At 43.7% G+C, this 23,762-nt stretch overlaps 8 protein-coding genes across 8 annotated transcripts; 5 read left to right on the forward strand and 3 right to left on the reverse strand.

Moving 5' to 3' along the window:
• Positions 1–982: 982 nt before the first annotated feature.
• F4813DRAFT_387282 (S-adenosyl-L-methionine-dependent methyltransferase) lies at positions 983–2,102 on the forward strand (the record flags this gene model as incomplete). Its single annotated transcript, XM_049246537.1, has 5 exons — positions 983–1,339; positions 1,404–1,414; positions 1,475–1,560; positions 1,628–1,728; positions 1,785–2,102. 5 exons carry the CDS (start codon positions 983–985, stop codon positions 2,100–2,102), a joined length of 873 nt encoding a protein of 290 aa, XP_049101755.1.
• A 295-nt stretch (positions 2,103–2,397) lies between these two features.
• On the reverse strand, positions 2,398–2,766 carry F4813DRAFT_379594 (U6 snRNA-associated Sm-like protein LSm6; the record flags this gene model as incomplete). Its single annotated transcript, XM_049245474.1, has 3 exons — positions 2,398–2,420; positions 2,481–2,594; positions 2,655–2,766. 3 exons carry the CDS (start codon positions 2,764–2,766, stop codon positions 2,398–2,400), a joined length of 249 nt encoding a protein of 82 aa, XP_049101756.1.
• Positions 2,767–3,023: 257 nt separating this feature from the next.
• On the forward strand, positions 3,024–5,222 carry F4813DRAFT_324791 (uncharacterized protein). The gene is made up of 2 exons (XM_049241056.1): positions 3,024–4,782; positions 4,844–5,222. The coding sequence occupies exon 1, from the start codon at positions 3,281–3,283 to the stop codon at positions 4,736–4,738; it is 1,458 nt and encodes a 485-aa protein (XP_049101757.1). The 5' UTR covers positions 3,024–3,280; the 3' UTR covers positions 4,739–4,782; positions 4,844–5,222.
• Positions 5,018–5,968, reverse strand: F4813DRAFT_387285 (eukaryotic type KH-domain (KH-domain type I); the record flags this gene model as incomplete). The annotated part of the gene is made up of 3 exons (XM_049246538.1): positions 5,018–5,136; positions 5,237–5,675; positions 5,750–5,968. The coding sequence occupies 3 exons, from the start codon at positions 5,966–5,968 to the stop codon at positions 5,018–5,020; spliced, it is 777 nt and encodes a 258-aa protein (XP_049101758.1).
• A 379-nt stretch (positions 5,969–6,347) lies between these two features.
• F4813DRAFT_351974 (mitochondrial distribution and morphology proteins-domain-containing protein) lies at positions 6,348–9,398 on the forward strand. Its single transcript, XM_049242476.1, has 2 exons — positions 6,348–7,533; positions 7,585–9,398. The coding sequence occupies exons 1-2, from the start codon at positions 6,678–6,680 to the stop codon at positions 9,054–9,056; spliced, it is 2,328 nt and encodes a 775-aa protein (XP_049101759.1). The 5' UTR covers positions 6,348–6,677; the 3' UTR covers positions 9,057–9,398.
• Positions 9,399–11,551, reverse strand: F4813DRAFT_351977 (translation initiation factor eIF3 subunit). Its single transcript, XM_049242477.1, has 3 exons — positions 11,186–11,551; positions 10,802–10,899; positions 9,399–10,738 (listed from the first exon to the last, which is right to left on the reverse strand). The coding sequence occupies exons 1-3, from the start codon at positions 11,205–11,207 to the stop codon at positions 10,040–10,042; spliced, it is 819 nt and encodes a 272-aa protein (XP_049101760.1). The 5' UTR covers positions 11,208–11,551; the 3' UTR covers positions 9,399–10,039.
• A 1,814-nt stretch (positions 11,552–13,365) lies between these two features.
• F4813DRAFT_387288 (alternative oxidase) lies at positions 13,366–14,692 on the forward strand (the record flags this gene model as incomplete). Its single annotated transcript, XM_049246539.1, has 4 exons — positions 13,366–13,635; positions 13,785–14,154; positions 14,210–14,308; positions 14,361–14,692. 4 exons carry the CDS (start codon positions 13,366–13,368, stop codon positions 14,690–14,692), a joined length of 1,071 nt encoding a protein of 356 aa, XP_049101761.1.
• Positions 14,693–21,195: 6,503 nt separating this feature from the next.
• F4813DRAFT_387289 (uncharacterized protein) lies at positions 21,196–23,402 on the forward strand (the record flags this gene model as incomplete). The annotated part of the gene is made up of 2 exons (XM_049246540.1): positions 21,196–22,366; positions 22,417–23,402. The coding sequence occupies 2 exons, from the start codon at positions 21,196–21,198 to the stop codon at positions 23,400–23,402; spliced, it is 2,157 nt and encodes a 718-aa protein (XP_049101762.1).
• Between the last annotated feature and the right edge of the window lie 360 nt (positions 23,403–23,762).

Consider the following 23,762-nt stretch of genomic DNA (forward strand, 5'->3'; position numbering starts at 1 on the left):
GAACTGAACTGTAAGCCAAGGGGCCGCGTACGTATGTATATCTAGGTATTTAGGGATGCTGGGCGTTTAAAGCCAAGGTCGAATAAAAAGGTGTCGAGGTTTTGAGAGGCGTCCACGGGTGTTAGCCCATCCTGGCTTAGGTACCTTGCATAGGTTAGGTTAGGTACTTTTCCCAGGTACCTAACAGGGCAATAAGCCACCCCCTGAGTTCAAACTTTCTAATAGGTAAATCTACCTAAGATCCCGTCGCCGTGAGATCAGAGTCAGAACATTGAATAGAATTGTTACATAATGTTGTGCAGGGAAGTTTTCCCTTTTTTAGTGGAAATGAGCCTTGGAACATACTACATATGTATGTATTGGCAGTTGCCGCTACCCGAATTTAGCTATGTACTACATATGTACCTACGTAGGTATGCATAAATACATAAGTAGATCCTGGTTGCGCATACCGACCCGATGGCCCGGGTAGGGTGTCCGGGTGTGCAGGCAAGGCAAGAGCAAGAGCAAGGCAAGGCAATCAGGACAGCTTGCCTTAGGTAATATGTCGTCGCCCTTCGTACTTGACAACAACAACAACATATTCAATGTTATCTACCAACCTATCAGCTCATGATTAAGTACATAATTTAGGTATAACTATATCAAACTACGACTACCTACATATTGTTTCCCGGTTAATGGGATCTATATCATATGTACCTAGATATTACGTGCACATAATGCTACATTAGCAGATTCTTCAATGTAACGCTTCATCGGATAATAATGTACAGTAGCACCAAGTCGTGGTGATCGACTATAGGTAATATAGGACTATCCGTCTGTTGTACTATCGAAACTGACGCTATCGGGACGGCAGAGTTCCAAGGATATAATTGTGGGGGTCGACACCCTTATGTACCTTCGTCAAGCAAGCTGAGAATAACTCCAACTTTCTCTCATATACATTTCCAGGGAAATCTACAACAAGCCTAGAATCATGGCTTCCCAAAGCAGCAATCTTCCAACAGCTGCGGAAGAAGGGTTTAGAGATGCTGCCTCATATGATGCATACCGTCCCTCCTACCCTCCAGAGGCCGTCGATGCGTTCCTTGCAAAGCTAAACATTGAGCAGCAATTCGGTTCCAAGATCGTGGAGATAGCCTCTGGTACCGGCAAGTTCACAGAGCTCTTAGCTCAGCGACCCGAGTCGTTTACTGTGAAAGCGATAGAGCCTCATCATGGTATGAGGGAAAAGCTTGCCCAGAAGGACTTAGCAGGTGTAGAGGTGATCGATGGCAAGGCTGATAAGATGCCGATCGAAGACGAGTGGGGTGAGGCTTGCATCGCGGCTCAAGTAAGTCTATCTTTTATATTTAGCCGGTGTGCACTCTGGCTAGAAGCTAATATTAACCTCGCAGTCGTTTCACTGGTGAGATATTTAGTTGATTTACGATTCGTTAATATTTACTCATGAGGATTGTTCGTCAAGGTTTGCTACTCAAGAAGCTCTAAAGGAGATTCAACGTGTGTTGAGACCGGGTGCCGTGTTCGGCGCCATATGGAACATTGAGGACTGTAAGCTCGTTTTCGAAATTGTAAAATCTATGAGAATGTTGAGTAGGAAATTCTAACAAATGACTAGACAATAAGCCCAAGAACTGGCAGGCAACTACGAAATGGGAACAGAGGATAAATGACTTCATCTGGTCACTAGATGATGGACTTCCTCGGTTTAGACATCAGGTTGGTAGCCCCTATCTGGCAATGACCCCTGAACATAACTAATCTTCTGTGTCAAGAAATGGAAAGAAGTATTTGATCAGCAACTACCTGGCAACCCACTTCAAGTTATCAAAGATACCTTCACAGACCAATTACCTAGATTCAGTCTTCCGCTCGGGGAGGATTCTATCAAATGGACGGTTTGGCTTAGCGAGGAAGCGCTTGCCTCACGGCTAAACACCTTAAGCCAGATTGCTGTGCTTAAAGCAGATGAACGAGAAGCCTGGGTTAAGTTCCTCAAAGAGACGATCCAAGATGGTGACGTTGAGAGAAATGAGAAAGGCGAAATTGCAGTTCATGGTGTCACATTCTTCACTTGGACCGATAGACTATAGGAGCCATTTATATATCACCAACGGGGAGAAACAAGGGCATCGTTCTAGGCCATGAATTTACATGGATATCCATAGCTATTATGCTGCTGAAAGCCCCTCTATAGCTATCGAAGCCAGACGAAGATCAGATTAAACGCAGGCCTTTTTTCGTAACCCATCTTAAGACTGAATGTTCAAAATACATAGCGTTCTCGGTGCTAAGTAGTGCCTAATGCATTGTTGCAGACCCCGTGTGATCTCATGAGAAGCCTTTCTGGATATGATTCCGACCAGAAGGAACCAAATATTTAGATCATCAGTCGGCTGAGATATACATAACTTGAGCCAATGATTAGTATATGGACGTGAAGATTTTAGTTCGGGGCCGGATTTAGTTACCATTGTTGCCTCTGACAAAGGCATCTCCGTATGTCCTTCGCTTTACGCCGTTAACATACTCCTCGGTCTTTTCCAGCGCAATGTTCATATATCCGTCAACAGATTGCAGCTCGCCTGCAGCGGACATATCAGTATTGTTACTAGAAATAATAGTATCTGAGATACTCAACTCACCTTTGTATACAACGCCAGAATTCAGTTTGACGGTGACAGGATTGCCGATGATGTCTGATAAAAACCCAGACGGGTCCTTACCCTCACCTTGGGTGTTCGTACCGTTCTCCATAGCGACTGTAGGGAGAAGTATGTAGTTTGAGACTAAATAGGAGGACGTATGCTAAGCGGATTTAGTATTTGCAAGATGACGCCTAATCAGATGTTATGTAAGGTACATGAGGTCACCTAACGTACCTCTTATTTTAGCTTGCCTGCTTGCCAAAAATCTAGTTCCGCTTTGATAGGGCTGGCCAACTGGGCAGGCTCAAGCGGGGTATAGGTACTAAATACGTAGGTACATAATACGTACCTACATAGAGGGTGGGGACAACTCTCAATTCAGTGCACGCGTAAAGAAAGAATCACCCTGGAAACTGTGTCTCGCGTTGTACCTACCACCCCCAATTCCGATTTTTATCTGTGAATCTTATTGATCCTCTTTTTTACCTCTTATCAACTTTTCTGGGATGCGTTCGAAGATACTTCAGTGTCTTAGACACAAACTCAATTTGTTTTTGTAGCTCATTCTATCTTATAAAATCTTCATTTCGGCTACGAGCTGCCTTTGTCTTTCCCTACCCATAATGGCGGATCTGCAGCATCCTTCTCCGGCTAAGCGGAAGCTTCCCTTCAAACGCACGGCTAGGCGCAAATCGACTGAGGTGGTAGATGATGATGGACTCTCTCTCTTCAGCCGTTCTGGCGAATTCTTCGAAGAACAGCAGAGACTCGCCAAAGAAAAGGTAGAAAAGGAGAAGGCTGCGAGGGCAGCTAAAGAGCAACGAGAGCGAGAGGACCGATTAATCCGTGAACGCAAAGCAGAACAGGATACATTAACTAAAGAGCCCACTTACGACCTGGGATCTCCGCAGAAACGCCGTCGTATCTCGCTTCCCGACGAAGAGGAAGGTAAAAATAGCGATGACGATGATATCTTCAGCTACAAACCCATTAAGAAGCGAAAGTCTCCTTCTGTGCCTTTTACACCAGATTCCAAGCGAGAGAGTCCATATGTGACTGGTACGAAGGGGTCAGAAGAGTCGAGAAGACATAGCACACGTTCCCAGTCGGTGAACGTTAGTGCGCCCGTGATCTCTTTAGACGACGACGACGACGATGATGATCCCACCTTTATGTCATCTCCTACAAGGCGTCCTCTTCTTCAACATCCCCATGAGGAAACTGATCAGGACGTAGTTACACTGGACGATGAGAACGACCCTCAAGCCGAAGTGACTAAAGGGCAAAAGGAAGACGAAGAAGAGGACCCATCCGAGTACTATGTTAGAATCGCGATGGAACGAGCGCAAAAAGCCAAGGAGGAACGGGAAGCAAGGGAAAAAGGAGACAGCGGTTCGAAAGGGAACGAAGATGATCCAGTCGTGCAGATCCTTATTCACCCCCACCTAGCCGGCGTTCATACATTAATGTTTAGGCGTAAATTATCGCAGAAGTTGACAGTGGTTTACCAGACATGGATCGAGCAACAAGTAGCTAAGCATAGCCTGATACCACGTTCCGTATTGGATACCATGTTCTTCACCTGGAGGGGAAACAAGGTGTATCCACACACAACCCTACAAACATTAGGCATTAAACCGGAGCGCGATGGTACGCTCTATCCGAGCTGGAAGGAGGACCAAGAAGGATATCACGGGCGAGACAAGGTGTTCTTCGAAGCATGGACGCAAGAGCTCTATGATGAGTACTTGGAGGAAAAGGAGAAACAGCGACTGCGTGACCTAGGGGAGTTGACAGATGAGGAGCCCGAAGAAAAACAGGAACCAGAGCAATCGCAAACTTCCCAGGGAGACCAGAAGATCCGCGTGTTGTTCAAGGCAAAAGATCAACAGCATACGAGAGCGACAGTACGCTCCAGCACCACGGCTGCTCAGCTAGTCAAGGTGTATCGACGGCTCGCGAACATTCCGGAGAGCAAGACTATCGAGCTTCATTGGGATGGTGAGGCCTTGGATTCGGACACCACAGTAGGAGAGGCGGATATCGTAGATATGGATTCCCTCGAAGTCCATATCAAGTGAGATGACAAGGGAGTCAAGAGACAATTATTATCCTTGCAAACGAGGTATCAAGTCTTAGTTATTGTAATATGACGAAGGTAGGGAGGCATGCCTGATAAGTAACAGACGCCCATCACGAAATATAGCATACGGCTCATGATACCCACGATATTCTTAGAGGCTTGGTGGCTCTACTAAGAGACACTTTTCTTTATGTCTCATAATCTACGAAGTACAAATAAAACCTGCTTTGATTCCAGACCAGAACGCCGTCCCATGAGATGCAAAATCGACCCGAAATTAGAACCTCTCCTTCATCCTCGCAGATACGGTGCGTAGATTGTTGTAAACCTTGCCGGGAGGCTTACCCAATATTAGACTCACTATAGATTCACGGGCTATGTGGATGTTCTTGAACCCTACATTCCAATGCGTTAGCGAGGTTCAGCCAGCTAGGTACTTAAAAATGTAGGGCGTAGAGTAACGGTTTAAGGCCCCCCCTATTTCTATATATCTTACCTCCTAGAATGTGGATCTTGGAATCAGCCAGCACGACTCTCGTGCGCGACGCATTCTCAATGGCAAACTTAGTCTTGCCATCCTTACCCGCGATACGGCCGATAGCGCGGGCGAGATGGTCGCCGTTCAGGGTCTTGACGTCCTTGACCTCGAAGGTCTCGATGTAGAGGTCGTCGAGGCGCAGAAGGGCAATGGCGTCGTCGACATCGAAGCCCAGCGCGAAGGCGCGCACGAAGTCCTCTCCTTTCTGCAGCGCACCCGCGTCCGTGGTGTGGCGCGAAGTGCGCAGCTCGACTCGCTTGTGCTTGACGTTCATGCGCACCTGCAGCTTGAGGTGCTCGACGAGCGGCGGGTAGATCTTGGGCCAGGTGTTCTTGAGGGGCGTGAAGCGGTGCGGCGGGATGCCGACTTTGCGCGTTTGGATGTGTGCTGCGGGATCCTAGGTGGCGCTGTTAGATGGATGGGTGGATAGACGGTAGGTCTGTCGAAGGCGGAGACGGGGACGAAACATACTGTGTTTTGTACAGGCGCAAAGTGCGGCTTGTCCTCCTCGTCGATCTCCATACCATCTTCTCCTGTTGTCCGCGCTGGTTGGAGGATTGCGTTGGGGTCTTCGGGCAGCTCGTTCATGCCTTCTAATGTGAAGTCCTCGTCTTGGTCTGGCTCGGGAAGAGGGAGGTTGGATGGGGGGGTATCGTCTACCTGCTTAAGCAGGGCTGTCGGGGCAGGCATGGTGATGGGCGTCGTGAGGTAGTTCGTAGATGGTTTGCAGTTGGGCTCGGGATTGAGGTTCGTAGGTTGCTTTTTGCTTATAGGTCCGATTGCGAGGCTTGTATCTCAGTTCTCTCTTAAGACTTTAGCGATAGTTTTCTGGTGTCGCACTGGAAAAAAACCATGGTCCGTATTTGGTGGGCTATTTTCTTTATCGATAAGACCGACCCTTATTGCATACCTTGCATTAGGTATCAAGGTACCTTACCGGGCTAGCTGATATAAGCTTAGATGGGGGGTCAGTGGAGCAAAGGAACATGACAGTGGCGTTTTCAGGATGGAATGAGCGGCCACGGCTATCTTAGCGCGTACGATTTCAATCGCAGGTAACGTTATCAGTTATCAGTTATAACCGTTAGCCCGTTATGTCCGGTTATAGTGTACTGATGTACTAATGACGACTTTTTCTTCAAAGATTGAAGCCAAGCAAATTCTTGGATTGGAATTCATGCCTTTTCATACCCTATGCCTTCGTGCCTCGCGTCTTACCCCTCGAGCTGTTGGTCGTTAAGAACAAAAGCAGAAGGGTGACCTTGGCCTAAATTGTCCTTTTTTTATTCATTAGACTCATAGATCGCAGTTCTGTTGCGTTGCTGCTTTCGTCACTTATGGTTGATATCTTGTTCTGGTTTTAAATTTCAGAATGATGCCCTCATCATGAACCTCTACAATGTCTTTAGCAGCTAGGTCTTCAATCCTAGGCCAGGGGCGTCAGGCCTGGCGATCGCTTTACGAATTAGTCGATACATTCAGTTCGAAAGTGTCGCCGAGGCAGAACCTAATCAACCGTCTTGGGCCGCATCAAAGTACTTCGTTTTCCTCTATAGCGACCCCGCGGTTGTCAAAGCCTCCGTGGTCTTTTCCACAAGTTCCAAAGTCTTGTGGAAATAATGTTCGTCGCAGCTTTACCTCCAGTGGACTACTCTTGATCGGGCTCGCGTCACCATGTTCGACAACTTCTGCCGTTACTGTAAAATGTTCGGTAGCTGCGGACTCTGTTGTCCTCGGGAGCACGGGCCAAACGACGAACATTGGCAGGTTAGCAAGACAGGCATGGGTTAGAGACATACATACCACTACTCGGAGAAGAGTGGTAAGGGTCCATCGAAGAACGAAAACATCCAAGTCCAACACCGACAATGTGAGCTCTGCCATCTCTCAGCAGAAGAATGGACCTTCGTCGCAATCCGCTTCGAGTGCGAAGCCTAACACAAAGCCCGATGCAGGTCCACCTGAAGCGGAGTCTACGTCTGCGTCTGTGTCCAAGTATTTTCATCTACCTACAATGCCGCACCTACCACATCGACCCACGAAAGAGGAGTTCTTAGCTGCCGCCAATGGCTTTTGGGAACGGTTGAAGGTTCGTTTTAAGTGGTTCTCTATCAGAAGCATGAGACCGTGGAATATAGATGAGTGGGGTGCTTTTGTGTCCTGGTTTCTGTTTGGTCATCTAGTCTGGATTCTAGTCGGCACAACAACTTTCTTCTCGCTGGGCATACTCTTTATTAACACTGTTTTTGCGCAAGGTAAGAATATGATCCTCTCGGAGGTGCTGCAACCCAACTAACGCACCCTAGAAACATTGGCAAAATGGGTCGGCGATTATTTGACCGAGTCTGCTGGTGTCACTGTGGTTTTCGAGTCTGCTATCGTTCCTAGGTGGAAGGACGGTGTCATCTCCTTCAGGAATGTATTCGTCTCCCGAAGGCCAGGCCAAGTCAAGTCTTCTGTCAGCAAGGGATCATCATCTAACGCCGCTGCAGTTGCCGCTGCTGAAAGAGGAACCGATAAGGAGATCCCCGCTCCTGTTGAAGTAGACGATGGCAACTATACACAATTTGACCTTACGTTAAATGCGGTTAATGTTACGCTCTCGTTCGTCAAGTGGTGGAATGGTAGGGGTCTACTTAAAGATGTTGAGATCAAAGGTGTTCGAGGAGTTGTGGATAGGACCTCAGTGAGGTGGTCCAGCGAGCCTGCTGATCCTTTATCATACCGCCATGAGCACAATCCTGGCGATTTTGAAATCGACTCGTTCAAACTAGAGGACTTACTCCTCACTATTCACCAACCGGGCGGGTTTCGACCTTTCCCTGTGAGTATCTACTCCTGCGAACTTCCTCAGTTAAGGAAACAGTTCCTGTTTTACGACTTTTTAGCCGCCACGCATATGTCTGGATCATATGATGGCTCACTCTTCACGATACATCCTCGCCAGATCCACGGCGTTCCTGCTGGCCGCGAGTACATGACATCCGATCCATTAGGGGAACCAAATGTCTGGAAAAAGCACAGCCGCATCCGGATAGACGGACTGAGGATTGATCATCTCAATCGGGGAGTCGAGGGTCCTTTTGGGTGGATTTACGAAGGCAATGTTGATATTGTCGCCGATATAAGATTCCCAGCCGATGACGACGACGGTATCACAAAGGTGATGTCTGAATTCTACGACCGGCTCGAGGAAGCAGTTACGTCAAACCGCTACATTCGTATTCTTGATCTTGACAAGCCCCGTCGACAAGAAGAGGTTATTTTTAACGCCCCAAGTCACTTGCATTCTAACGAGGAAGCAAACGAGGTCAATGGTACTACTACCCCCATTAGCCCCCAATCTAACAGCAGTCCAACCCAAACACAATCTACCCCATTAGCCTCGTCGGCTTCCGACGAGGAACCCCCGCGATACCTTGTTATGGATCTACGTATCCACTTAAACGACGTGAAGGCCACCGTCCCCGTCTTCACGTCCAACCTATCGTACGTAAACCAAGCGCTAGTACGGCCCATCGTGGCATACATCAACGCGAAGCGCACGTACATCCCTATAAGCTGCCGTATTGTGAAGCGGGCCTCCGACTTTGACGGTTCCTGGACTATCTACGACTGTGGGCTCATGGACGATGCCTCCGCCGAGATGTATACCGCCTTCGCCCGCGACGTCGAGGATCAGCAGAGCCGCGTCCGCCGCCTCAAGAAGGTCGGCTTCTGGACCCTAAGTCTCGCCGTTCACGCCCTCTTCATGGGCATGGCTGGAAACGTCATATAAACAAGACGCCGGGATAGCTCCTCTTCTCTCTCCTTTACCCCTATGTACATAAAACGGCTATGAAATGGATTATGTGATGAACGGGAGTATGTATGTATGGGAAGACGGGGGGGGATGGGGGAAAATAGGGTTCGCGTGTGACTTATATTCGGAGGGTTAGGACATATCATTTATCTACGCAGGTATGGAGTTATCATGGCGTCTGGAGTAGTTGGTTTTATCCGTAGATCACATTCTTGTTTGGATCGTCCTTGAGAGGAGTCGGAAATACCCCACTTAAGTAGTAGAAGTAAATATAAAAATCAACATCTACATAACGAAGTAGGATATTCACGTATGAGTTACGAAAAAGGTATCGCATTGGTGTAAATTTCCGCAAATTTGAATTAACCATTGGAGGTACGTAAGCCTCATTTATCTGCATTCTCGTCTCGAGGCCACACAATACTCCAACCGATCAACCAACCAAACCCACCAGCCTCGTCACCAGATCCCACAGCATAGCTCGGCTCGACTCGGTCTATTGGCACAACGCAAATGCAAGTTAGAGTCCCCCATAGCCAAGTCAGTATAACCTCGACTTGGCCAGGCCTAACGTGGCTGCGAATTGATCGTTGCATGTCCACCAGTTTCCATAGGCTAGTTCACACATCGTCACTAATCATCACCATAGCTTATCTCGAATTAAACCTCGGCTCGGGGCACTCGAGGGGTAGAGGGAGGTGGAGGGTAAAGTAGGGGGGGAGGGCAACTGGTATTCGGCAACCTATATTAGAAATTCAAAATGCCCATTGTTGCATGCAGGGGATATAGCTCCAAACGTCCACCACGGCAGGCCTGTGGAAGGGGGCAGCCCATGCGAAGGTATGTAAAGGTACCGTGACAAAGGCCACGATATTTGAATCTCATTTGTGTTCTTCACATAAAGTCCTCACTAGGTAGGCTGTTAGTTACAAGGAACACGTACGAAGCATCATGACAACTCACTCTCCGAAGTCCTCTTCATAGGTACCGACATCTGTAGTGTTGGCCCTGCTGGTCACCAGTATGGTCTTGGTTTTCTGTGCCTTTGTCTTCTTGCCGCCCTTCTCAGCTGCCTTCTCTTCCTTCATCTTTTCATTGCTAAGAGTAGTGAGGGTGCTGGCAACCTTCTTGATCTGATCGCTAGGTAGGTCCTTGGCAAGTTGCTTAGCAAATTCCTGGAGGAACAAGCCGTAATGTGCCTTCTTGTGATTCCCGGCTAAAATTGGGACTATCGTATTGCGCAGGGTCTCGAATTGTGTCTTAGTCTGGGGGTTGAAAAGAGGTAGAGTACCGAGATCGACGGTCTTGGTAGGGTCTTGGGGATCAATAGGTACGGCAGAGCCAACAGTAGTAGCCTTGCGCCCGTTGCTAAGACTGATACCAGCATCGCCAAAAAGATCTTCGGCGTGCTTCAGATCGGATTCCTTCTCAGTGCGGCGTATTCGTTCGCGTCGCTCGGCTTCGTCCTCATCTTCTGATACGTCGGAGCCTGCAGCTAGGCGGCGCGCACGCTCAGCCTTGTGCTCGGCGATGCGTTGGGCCTTAGACTTCTTGTTAGCAGCAGCTTCGGCATCAGCCTTGGCCTTGGCCTCAGCTGCCTTCTTGGCCTTCTCGCGCTCGGCCTCTGAATCTTCAGCAGCATCCCACGATTCAAGGACCTGGAAGTGGTAAGTTAGTATGATAGGATCAACCAAGTCAGTATATTAGCAATCCCGACTTACATCACTATCCTCGCCCTCTTCATCATCAAACTTGCTACGACGGATACCGCCGACAACGGGGGAAGTTGGAGGAGTACTGGACTCATCGTCCTCGTCATCTATATGCAAAAGAGTGGTTAGTCAAGATCAGCCGGGTTGGTTTAGAGTAGCGGTTGCAGATGCGCATGTGTCGCATCAATAGATGTCGAAGCAGTCCAATAGACGGGGAACAATAGACGCAGTGAAGGTCCACCATGTCATATCAGATATGGCTTTTCCATAGATCTAGAAGGTTATAATGCGCCTCATTGTAGATGCCATGTGGTGATACAACTAGCCAATGTAGCAACTTCGAGGGGGAGCCCTTTTTCTATGTAAACATAATATAAGGAGATAGGAACTTACCCCACTGCTTCTTAGGAGGCATCGTGAATGGATTAGGGTTGATCTACTTTTAAGAAGATCTGGAAAATTCGAAATTTGGAGGGAAAAAGAAAGCGTCGGTTGTCGATTGCAATAAAGGTTATCGAAGAAGATATGAGCGAAAGAAAGGATAGGTGGGGAGTGGAAAAGTTGACTTAATGGGAACTGGTTGTTGGTGGAGATTGGGCATAAAATAAAAAAGCGAGGTATTTCTAGCTTTGCCTAAAATTTTGTGCGGTGCTGTGCGTTACGGGACTACTGAAAGTTACAAGTGACACCACTATCGGATTCGAGTCTACAGGGCTCTTGCTGCATTTATTACATTAACTTTAAGTGTGCATTTTATGTCAGAAGCATTATGAATTGACGTTATGAACAATAAATTTCTGTCTTTTGTACATACATATTCTGTACTACATGCGAATGAGGTACATGTACCTATGTAAATCGGCTGGACGCGGGGTGCGGGGCATTGAATTCTTTCAGCTTCCAAATCTTTATTTATTTCTAGACCCATGTACCCAACGGCGTCATCACTAAGGAATTCCGATCTATGCATATGTTGGCGTCTGGATTCAATATCTGAAAATAGATCGTCCCGTACCTTATTTACGTGCCTCTCATTACCTACCTAAGATTTTAAACATCAACCCACATGCATATAATCAGCCACACTTTACAATTAAAGATAGAAATCAACATTTAGGTTGGCAATCTATCTTTGCTGTCTGGATTAAGGTACTAAGAGACACATATGCCTTTAACATTAGGTAGCTTCTTTTTAAGAGGGCTTAGCTATAGGTCTATACATGATGAATCTCAATGCAAATATTAAGAAGTCCAACATGGGTATCCCAAACCTTCTATCTTAAAATAACTATCATAATATTAAACCCGAGTATGGACTAAGAATAGACCAAAAGATAATCTACAAGTCGACAAGTATGTAAACAATCTGCGGCAACACAAAATAATTGGATCTCAATTGCATAGGATGCGCTATATGTCATGCTGAAATTAAAGGTGCAATGAGGTAATTCTAAGGGGTGTACGGAATACATTAACCTAGGTACTTAGGTAGAATTAACAAATGGCTTAGGTATGGAGATAAGTATAACTTCATTTTTGTGTCGCGTGCATGAAAGAAGGAAAAGAGGAACATGTACCACCATTCCGATGTTCGTATTTTTGGTAAGTCTGAGTCACTTGAAATTGAAGGCCACGCGCTAGACCTCTAAGAGCATTCTGACAGTTAAGAAAGAATCCGCCCAAGTTAGCATCTTCCAAGTTCCCTCTAACAAGCAATATACCTCTCAAGCTTTATCTTTCAAAAATTTATCAATAGAAATTTTTCAAAGCATCTCTAAGTTCTAGGTCATAAATTATGGAGCTCAGTGACTACAATCTCCATCGGTTTGTTTCTTCCCTTCGCCGGTCTAATTAATGCTAAAGCGATTCTTAATGATAAGAATTGGGGTACATGCGGCCTGCCGAAGGGATAATAGAGCCCTGAATATCGCCGACAGCCGCTAAGACGAAGCCGTCTCCCGTCCGAAAATGTACCGGAACGCCCCATTTCTCATATCGCTAAGCCCCTATAATTCCCGACTTACAAGACCACCTGACTGTATCAAACAGACCCCCAGCGATTAAAATGTTTCGTACTACGGATCCGTTTACATAGGTAGGTACTCAGTAGCCCAGCCCATCTTTGCCAAGCATGAGGCTGTATGGACATGAGTAAGAACTACTACCTTAATTTGGACACGCTAACAAAGGAAACAGAAAAAAAGTATCCGCCTCTTCGGCCTCTGTACTCGGTGTCTGGTCTTTGCTTCTGTTCCCTAGCCAAGTAAACATGCCGGGTAGTCTTCGTAGCGTACCTGAATACTACATATTATTTCGTACTGTAGCTCCATTGTAGTTTTTTGTCATAAAAGGTAATTTGAGGTATTTGTCCAAGAGTCTGACACTTGATCTAAGCTGTCAGCAGGCAAGTCGGAAAGGTATAAGTATTTCCGCTTCCTGAGGCACTCTCTTATTTATTCTTTTGTTGCCACCAAGCCAAGTTGAACACTAGTTACTTTGAACAGTCCTACTGTGTTTTACCAATACAAAAACTTCCATTGGTTATAGTAGTCCCATCCCATATTTATTCGCCAATGCTGTCAGCTAAGGTCCAGACCAACCTTTGCAGTCCAAAGCAAGCCGCTCGGCTATCCAGAGCTGTGGCACCCTTACTTTACAATTCTACCCTTGGGTATTCAACAGGAATCCGTGTTGGGCTTGTCACGTCGGTCCAACACAATGGAGGCTCACGAGCCTTTTCTACGACGCCCGTAACGAACTTCAAGGACTTTTTCCCGGCAAAGGAGACAGAAAATATCCGACGCACGCCAGCAGCATGGCCTCATCATGGCTACACTGAAGAGGTTAGTCGTAAAATTCTTCTTGTTACTATTCTGGGTCGGACATGATTGGCTCTTTAACCATAAAATATTTTTAGCTTTTATCTATATATTCCAGCTTTTTGGAAAAGGGAATATAGAACCAGCAGCTAACTAGTCAATTTGAATTATAGGAAATGCTCAGTGTCGTTCCCGCCCACCGCCCAGCCAAGACCTGGGGAGACTGGGTCGCCTGGAAGGTTATGCGTTCATGTAGATGGGGAATGGACTTCTTCACGGGGATGAAAAAAAACCAAAAAGTGGACAAAGCGAATCCGACTACTGCCGTCGACACGATCCAACCCCTAACAGAAAGCCAATGGCTGCTACGATTCCTATTTCTCGAATCCATTGCCGGTGTCCCTGGAATGGTTGCGGGAATGTTAAGGCACCTCCATAGCATCCGACGGCTGAAACGAGACAACGGTTGGATTGAGACTCTCCTCGAAGAAAGCTACAATGAACGAATGCATCTCTTAACTTTCATCAAGATGTGCGAACCAGGTGGGCATAACATCTAAGCAAGTATATTGATCTTGTTCATTAACATATTAGTTAGGCTGGTTTATGAAGTTCCTACTCCTTGGTGCTCAAGGGGTTTATTTTAACGGTCTTTTCTTGACTTACTTGATCTCACCGAAGATCACACATCGATTCGGTAAGCAAGACGCTTCATTGTTTTATTCTGTTAGAAACTAACTTTCCTTCAGTGGGCTACCTAGAAGAAGAAGCCGTACACACGTATACGCTAGCCATCAAGCAAATCGAAGACGGCCACCTTCCAAAATGGTCCGACCCGAATTTCGTCGTTCCTGAAATCGCTGTGAAATACTGGCATATGCCAGAGGGGAAGCGGACAATGAAAGATCTTATCTTATATATCCGAGCAGACGAGGCGGGCCATCGAGGCGTGAACCATACCTTGGCAAACTTGAATCAGAATGAGGATCCTAACCCCTTCGTCAGCGAGTACAAAGGTAGTCGAAGCCCGCCCCGACCTACCTTGAAGGCCGAAGGGTTTGAGCGAGAAGAGGTTCTCTAAATCTGTTGAAAGGTGCTTATAAGGTATCTTAACGACTTATTGCATTCAATGTCATTGACTCGGGCATAGAAAAGCGTACAATCGGTTGCGGTTATATCATTTGGCCTGTTAACATGTAGCATCACATTGGGATGGCGTTAGGTTTTGCTTTTGAGCTGGTTGGGAACGGTCGGGTTTATGGCAATGACTAGACATTAAAAAATACCCATAGAATGGACTCGGGTAGAAGGGCATACCGAGATTGCATTCTTCCAAGTTCATATCCCAACTCTTTATAGATTAGATTAGATTAATCTCTACATTCCACTTATTCACCAAACTCGAGACTTTACTGGGTTTCAATTTCTCGTAAGGCTTGTGATGACTACCTCGCGTTTTATGGATCTTTCTCGGGCTCGCCTCGGCATTCTCCAAGATAAGTGCCAATGTGACAGATGTTATTGCTTGATACAGTTTCAGTTTATATGATAGGTTCGCACTAAGTTGACAAACTCGCTCAGCTATTTGATTGGGCTTCGTTTGGTTGGTTCGGAAGACTCCCATTATCCCCGTAGAAAGACTACCTATCTTTAGTATAAAATAAGTCAAAGCACCCTTACAGGGGCCACCCTAATAGGGGCCACCTCAAATTTTTAAACCTTTAAAACAAACACCTTAACTTTAATTTAACATTATTTAATTAAATTAAATTTAATTAATTTACAATCTATTATATTTTAATAATAATATAGTCCTTTATTATTAACTTAATTAATAAAATTTTATTTTTTAAATTAATATTAAAATTATTAATTATAATTACACCATTTAATTTTTAAGTTTTTAATTATTTTTTTTTTATAATAGTTTTAATATTTATAAACATTAAATTTGAATTAAATAATATCTTACGCCATTTTTACAATTTTATATTTATTAATACTTTTTTTAAATACTCGGCATAAACTTTTATTATAATTAATTTCACAATAATTTTATTAAGGACCTTATTAATTTTATTAAATAAAAATTTTATTACGGATTTAACAAACATTATATTAACCTTAAATAACTCTTTAATTAAAATATTAATATCTTATAAACTTAAAAGTGTTATTAAAAGGATTAGGGTTATATTTTCGATAAAATTAAACTTTTTTAAATTAAAAATAAAGCTTAAGGAAGTTAAGGTAATATTGGAAGCCTTTTAAAACATAAACCGGTAATTTAATAGCTTATTTCAATTTTTAAAATAAATCTTTATAACCTTTTAACCAATTAATATATTATATTTAATTAAACATTCTTTTTATATTATTTAATAAACCATAATAAATTCCTTTTTATTAAGATTAAAAATATAATATAATTAACATATTTTAATAAATTTACAATAATAATTTTATTTTATTAATAAAAATACACCCATATTAATAATTTATAAAATATATAATAAATATACCGGAATAAAAACAACATAAACTTTATTTATAAAGTATTTTTAAAAGAATTTTATTATAATATAACTATTATAATTATTAAAAATTAATAATTACTATTATTAATAATTTAATAGCTTTATTTCTTTTAAAAAAACTTTATAAAATTATTTAAATATAATATTATTATTAATCTAATTATTAAAAAATATAATAAATTTCTAACTTTTAAATCTAATATCTTTATCGTTAAGAAACTATTATTATTATACATATTTATTTATATATATAATAAGAAAATTTAAAAATCAATTGTTACCATTAACATATTTAATAATTAACGTTTAAATTTTATTATTATAATTTTTAACCATAATATGCTTTTTATAAGCTTTGTTAATAATTATCTTATTATTCTTAACCCCTTTTATAATCCTTATTTCATCAACGCTATACATATATTTAACCGGAATATTCTTAATTTTAAAAGCTTTAAATCGGTTGAAAAAAATATTAATATTATTAGTTATAATCCTATTAATTTGTTTATAATTAATTAAATAAACCTTAACTAATTTAATATTAAAATTGTTGGTAGGTACGTACGTAAATAGGAATAACAATAATAACGATAAAGCAATAGCAAATAAATTAATGGTGTTGAGACTGGTGTATTGAGATGTTTAAGGAGGGAAGAATTTATCTAAGGCTAGCTAGGTATAGCATGTTCTTATATTCCAATAATAGTGGATACCCAACCCCTTTATCCAGTAAAGTCGGGTATCTTATCTCTTCCTCCCTTATCTACGATAAGGGCACCTTATCATCAGTAAGGTGCCTTTATGTCAGTGTCACACGACCATCAAAAATAATAAAATAAAAATTATATATATTAATATTTACCAAAAATATTAAACCGGTAATTATAGGCTAATAATCTTCTTGTAATATTTTTAAATTAATATAAAAAAAATATATAACTAATACAATTTAATATAATAGTTTAATTGGTTAATTTTTTTTTTAATACTTTAATAGTTTTTAATGTTCCTTTAAATAATCGTTTCATATTTTACAACCCAATATTCGGTTCGTAAAATAATATTATAATATAAAATATTTTTTAAATATTTACTGTAAAGATATACTGTCGAAAATGTCGTTTATTGCCGTAATATAATGTAATTAAATTAAAAAAATAAACATTTTAAAATTATAAAAAAATAAAGATTTAAATAATAAATTTTATTTTTTAATTAACTAAAAATTAATAAAATTATATAATAATTTATATATAAACCTTATCGCGAATGCGTTGCGTTTTTGAGGTGGCCCCCACTAGGGTGGCCCTTGTAAGAGTGCTTTGACTTATTAGGAACCGCAAAATACCTAGAAGATATTATGTTCATATAATGCGCTTATGAAGTACCATAAGCGACGCTGCGGATATTTCGCTGATTTAAAGTCTAAGTCACTCTATGGAGTATATTTTAACGACACCTCTCGAATAATAATACTATAAAAGTAAATCGCTAAAGCCGTATAGCTAAAGATGACCGAGATATATTTATTTCTGACCTCTGGTAACTCGCATATATGCCTTAACCAAAATTTCGCGAGTACCTATTTAACGGGAGTAGTATTGACAAGAAACGTCATTCTTGTAGTTATAAGTGTATTAGTTTATTTATCACGATTTACTACCTACCTACCCATGTAGGTAGGTTAAGTACCCAGTTGTTGGTATTAAATTAAAGTTCAATTATTACTTCATGATCTATAACGATGTACTACCAGTGGACGAGCTGCGATCTGTGTAAACTGAATTGTATGTTTATAGCATTGTTAGTCAAAAGGAGAAGATCACCGAGTACAAGTTGCAACGTTCTTCCCCTGCTGATAATTCCAAGGACAATCTGCGCGTCGGGAAAAGATGGTAAGAATCCTTACAGTATCTTATTTGATAGATGATAATATAATGTAATAATGAGTTACCTACTGTTTAGACCGTTTAACGCTTAGGAGGTAGTTACCTCTCCGGCACTGCTTTACTAGAGATCCTAACAAAAATGTTGAATTATGATTGGGTATTAATTTATGCCAATAGTAGCATCAAGTTGTGTACGTAGACATTGTAATACTGTATATCATAAATGAATGATACACTCCGCAGGTAGTTGTTAAAGTTCGTATTATTTTCTATTCTATTGGTGCATTGTACGGGCAATCCCTGACCATGAAGCCTTTTTTTTTTTGGAGGACGATATGTGAATTGCTGACATTATGCATCGTTTAGGTTTCTGGGATCTTCATATTCGGGATAGTTACATTGCCAAGAGTAGTTCTACATTATATAGTGCGTAATATGACTAGATTTATGCGGTAACTATCTAAAAATAAGACGAACGTTTATACAATATCTATGGTCCAGCAGCTATGTTTCATAGTAAGCAGAGCGATGACGTTTCGTGTATGTAGAATAGGATCTACATTTGCGGAGAGGTGGATCACCAAATGAACGGATATTTTCCAGAATGGTTCGGCGACGCGGCATACAAGGGGACGGCGAAGCATCTTAGTGTCTGTGGCGTCACATTCACGATCTTCTGGTGGGCGGGAAGAGATGGCTTCTTAATGGTCGACAATCATGTATACCTAGTATATATTATATATTAGGAGGGTACTTGGTAAATATATATGTGAATATATATGTGATAGGGCTGACAGGTAAGAAAGGTAAAATTGCTTTAGGCATGTGTATGTATGCAATAGACCATAGTACACATGGCGCACCAAGCCGGCTTCTTAACTTGATCTTCTTAACTTGATTCGAGACAATGCACTCGAACTTCACATCAAGCAGCCCAGGGCTAAGTGCATATGTAGTAGGCGCTTCTGAATAGGTCACCATAAAAGGATTCCGTCAGGGGGTGACGCCTCCTAGAATAAAAGCGAATGAGACTGATCGATATCCAGATCGGTACCCAATGTCTTCTTCTATCGAGTCAATTGGAAACAAGAAGATCCCCGTTCACCGCCTCGGAAAAGGGAGGTCCCTTCGAGAAACATGGTTGCCTAATAATTACATTGGCAACGATGCAGGGCGATTGGCGGAGCTAATATGACCTCCATCTTGTCCTACTTACATAGTTACTCGTTTACTCGCGAATACACACCTTCTGCCTATTCATACCCATTCATACCCATTCGAGGTGGGCTATGGGATAATAAACGAACTTGTCATGCGTATTCAGGTTTTCGACACCGTGTAAATATATAAAGGCCATTTTGTCTTGATGAGGCTAGGGGATATCTATATTGGTACCCTGTATTAGTACAATGGACATCTACATATGGAAGCAAATCTGAGGCGGATATTATTAGCGATACTACTACCTAGTACATTAGGTAGGGAGGTACCTAAGTACCTCTTCGTCTGATGTTGCTTTACTAAACAAGTACTAGGCCAGCCCTAAGGTCAGGGGAGTGGACCCCGGACGATTAAAAACAGCAGCAGAGCGTTACACGTGCTAATTGAGCATAACAGGTACCTCTTTATGTACATAATGTATGAAGTGCTATTCTTTTATGGCCTGCCTAATTACATCTTATGCTAGCCTCTAGTGTAGGTGCCCGAATAGTTTCGGATATACTATTTCGTTCTTTTTCGAATTGTCTTTACAAGCTTCTACTTAGCTTATTACCTAACTATACAGATTAATATCCATATCATCTATTTTCAAGTTTAGTTCCTACATTATGTTAAAAAGGGATTGCGCATTTACACAAACTTATAAGTTGGGTACTTGGCAATAATATCAAAGAATTACATATATACCTACCTAAGAAGGTTAGGTACCTAGCATACCTACCTGTATTTACCTACAAATTCGCCGGTAATATAGCATCTTAAGGCAGGTGGGGCGATAGGGCGGGGTGATAATGGGAGATTGGTGCTGCCCGCAACAATACCTTACCATCCTGCCTTCCTGCCATCTTGCGACCGAGTGAAAGTGTGAGTTATTACTTTAGGTACATATTGCGCTCCTTCAAGATTATTAACCTGCTTCAATTACTTCTTGTCATCACCTACCCTGAGTCCAACGTCTATTAACCAGCGCCGGTCGTCGTCCTTCAGAATCAAACCGGCTAACTTATTGTAATAGACCCCAAAGACTTTCAACACTTTCCAACCTATCGAATTTGAGCAGTCCTAGAATTATCGCGGTCAGCACCTAGTCAACCGAGTCAAAGTGTCGCAACACCAAAAAGAGGCCTCTTGCACGCCGTGATAACCGTATTCATTCTACGACAGCAGCATAGACCTGGCACTAGAGCAACTCGTCCCGTAGTCGAATCGGTTTGAAGGTTTTCTTGAAGGGATTATTTTAAGATACGAACCAACGGCGATTAACGGCAGATAATTTGGACTGGATAGCTTGGGGCACCAACATATTGCATCAATCGCTTTAGGCATTTGGCTCGTTCTAAGGTAGTAGGCTTGTTATAATTATCGGTCATTTACACTGCCTCATACACCGTATAACAACAAGAGCGTTTTCTGTTCTGCGCGACACGTCACGTACCCCGAGACAGCGACTCTTCGGTCCCCCTGGCTTGCCTAGCTATTCGAAGAAGTGCCAAGCTAGGGTATCACAGTCGCAGATCTCATAGCGGAACGTTGCGATTAGCAGTCAGTGAGCTAAGCAACTCGGGCGCATTACCCCCCCAATCTGTTCGTGCAGTGTGTCTTTGTTCACCCTCGACAGAGGTAAAAAAGAAAGAAAAAAAATACTATACCGTACTGCACAGTACAGCACCAAATTCAACAAAGGCTTCATAATACCAGACTGGATCGTATCGCCCACATTTACAACATCCTCTTAAACAGTCTAAACCAAAAGAAGAGTCCCTTTTGGTCCACATCGTACGTCAAAAACGGCATTTGGAACGGGTCAGACTCGCCTAACACAGCCCCCTTCAAACACATCCGCGCTGCGCCACGCTGTGAGGCAGACTCGCGGTCGAGTGCATTCAACCTTGCCCAGACTTGGGGTTTCTAAAGACAGAAACAACTTACGCGCCATGGATCAACAAGCTGTTCAACCTGCAGGGTCGGCTCGCGGCCGTTCACCGTCTGCCGGAAATCAACAGCCTCATATAAGAAATAGTCATTCTCCTTCGCCTCATCCATATCAGTCCCCGGAATCATCGATCGGCCTCGGCATTGCCATAGACCCCTCATCAGCGAACCACCAGTTCACTTCCGACTTCAACACTTACCCTAGCAACAACGATAGCAACCAGTTTTTGAATACATCGCAGTCGCAGCCCTTTGGTCACCAGGGTATTGCTGATCCGACATCCTTTGGGCTCAACCAAGACTACTCACAATCTCTCACCTCGCAATCCCAACCCACATTCACCCAGAGTCTTCTGGGTTCGGATTTCAACAGCAGCGGCGATTTCTCGCTATTCCCCCAATCTGCCCAAGGCGATCAGTTTGGTACACCTCTGTTTGGCGACTTGTCTCAGACACATGCGCAATCTCTCGACCCGAGCGATCTAACGAACATGACGTCCCCACAGACGCACCACTCGCCTACTCCGCCGCATCTCTTAAAGCCGGAGCCAAGCTCGGCACACCAGTCTCCATCTTTTAATCAACATCAGTTTCCTTCGCCTGGACATTCAAGACATGCGTCATTAGGCCCCGAGGCGGCTTTTATGCCGGGTCAGTTGGATTGGAATCAACCGCAGTTTCAAGGACATCGAAGAACACCGTCAGAATACTCGGACGCATCGTCAGCTGCCCCATCGCCAAATCTAACAGGCCACGATAGCTTCGAACACCCAGAGCACGGCCACTCGCCCATGCAGCGACCGCAAGACTTTTACGATGGGGTTGTTGGGTTAGGGAACTTTAGCATAACAGGGCCTAACCCGCATAGCCGCAGCCCATCACACAGCCCAGCTATCTCCCCTCGAATACTCCCTCAACAGATGCCTGACGCTAGTCAGCAAGGTCAGAACATCATGCTAAGTACGGGATATCCTAACCCTCCTATGGGTTACCCTGTTCAAACCTCAGAAGAGTTTCCTTCCCTGTGTCAAGAAGCGCCAATAGACCCGTTAATAGCCCAGCCTATGGCTCCGCCGTCTATAAATATCGACTTTGCGCCTAATTCGCGACAAAATAGCTTCGAGCCCCCGAAGCCGCCCATGGATGCGCAGTCTCTAACCCCACCAGACAGAGGTGAGTCCTACTTGTAACTTTAGGTATTTATATCCTAACTAAACATACAGGTCGCCCACGATCCCGCCCACGGGCAGTTACGGACCCCTATAATAGCGGAGGGGCTGTCCTCTCACGACCGAATACCCCTGGAAGTCTGTCGCCACACCTAGGCGCCGATTTGGCCAACCGCAGCCGTTCCGGGTCCGAGTCCTCGACTCGTTCACTTTCGCCTGGTGACCGGTCAGGTAGCGCCAATGCTGTCTCTAGAAGGCGTCAATCTATGTCTGCGGTCCCCAATAATGTGATAGCGCTCCGCCTAGCAGACCCGGAATACCAAGCCGCTCAAGACAATGGAGGAACGAAGCGAATCCAGAAACATCCTGCCACTTTTCAATGTACCCTTTGCCCCAAGCGGTTTACCCGAGCATACAATTTGCGATCCCACCTGCGGACCCACACTGACGAAAGACCCTTCGTATGCACGGTTTGCGGAAAGGCATTCGCTAGACAACACGACCGTAAACGTCACGAGGGACTTCATTCGGGCGAAAAGAAATTTGTCTGCAAAGGGGATCTCAAAGCCGGGGGCCAATGGGGCTGTGGAAGGCGGTTCGCTCGAGCGGATGCGCTAGGTCGCCATTTCCGATCAGAAGCAGGCCGCATATGTATCAAGCCATTGTTAGACGAAGAAATGCTTGAGAGACAACGGCTGTGGCAGGAACAGCGAATGCAGAGCATAGCACAAAACATGGCTCAACAACAACCGGTCATGGACCCCAATATTTATCCTGGTATAGAGACGGGTAACTATGCCTTACCTGCTGCCTTATTAGCACAGTATCCAGCACTGGCGCAGATGAACTGGGGTCAACCGGGTGATATGAGCAACGTAGAAGACGAGCTCAGTGGTCGGTCAAGCTTTGATGCCTCGGATTACGACGATGGCGATGATACGGGCTACGTAAGTGGCCCTGGTACCGGCTTCGGAGAGGGCGGTCTGCAACAAAACTTCGGCGAGCAGATTGGTTATGCTAGTGACTATGGTGGTCGCTAGTAATCTTCATAATTTGTTCAATTGACAACACCTCGGGACTTTCGGAAGCGATCAATATTAATTTCTATTAGAATTGGAGTTTCCGCGAGCATAAATGGCTGTATGGACTCTGGCGCTTAGCGGGATGATTTAAATGACGACGACGATTTTCTATTCGAGGCTTTTACTCCTCTTAGATGGCATGATAGATACCAATATTGAATTATATGTCTTTTGACTTCAACTACAAATCTTTCAACCAAAGATTTAAACTTCACCTAGATAGCGACTGTCGAATCCATAGTAGACATGATTATACACATAAGTAACTAATCGTTGATCACAATGGGGAGAACAAGATGAATGCGCTTTATCCCTCCT

This window comes from Daldinia decipiens, assembly GCF_022478715.1.
Source record: "Daldinia decipiens strain CBS 113046 unplaced genomic scaffold F4813scaffold_8, whole genome shotgun sequence".
Lineage (NCBI taxonomy): Eukaryota > Fungi > Ascomycota > Sordariomycetes > Xylariales > Hypoxylaceae > Daldinia > Daldinia decipiens.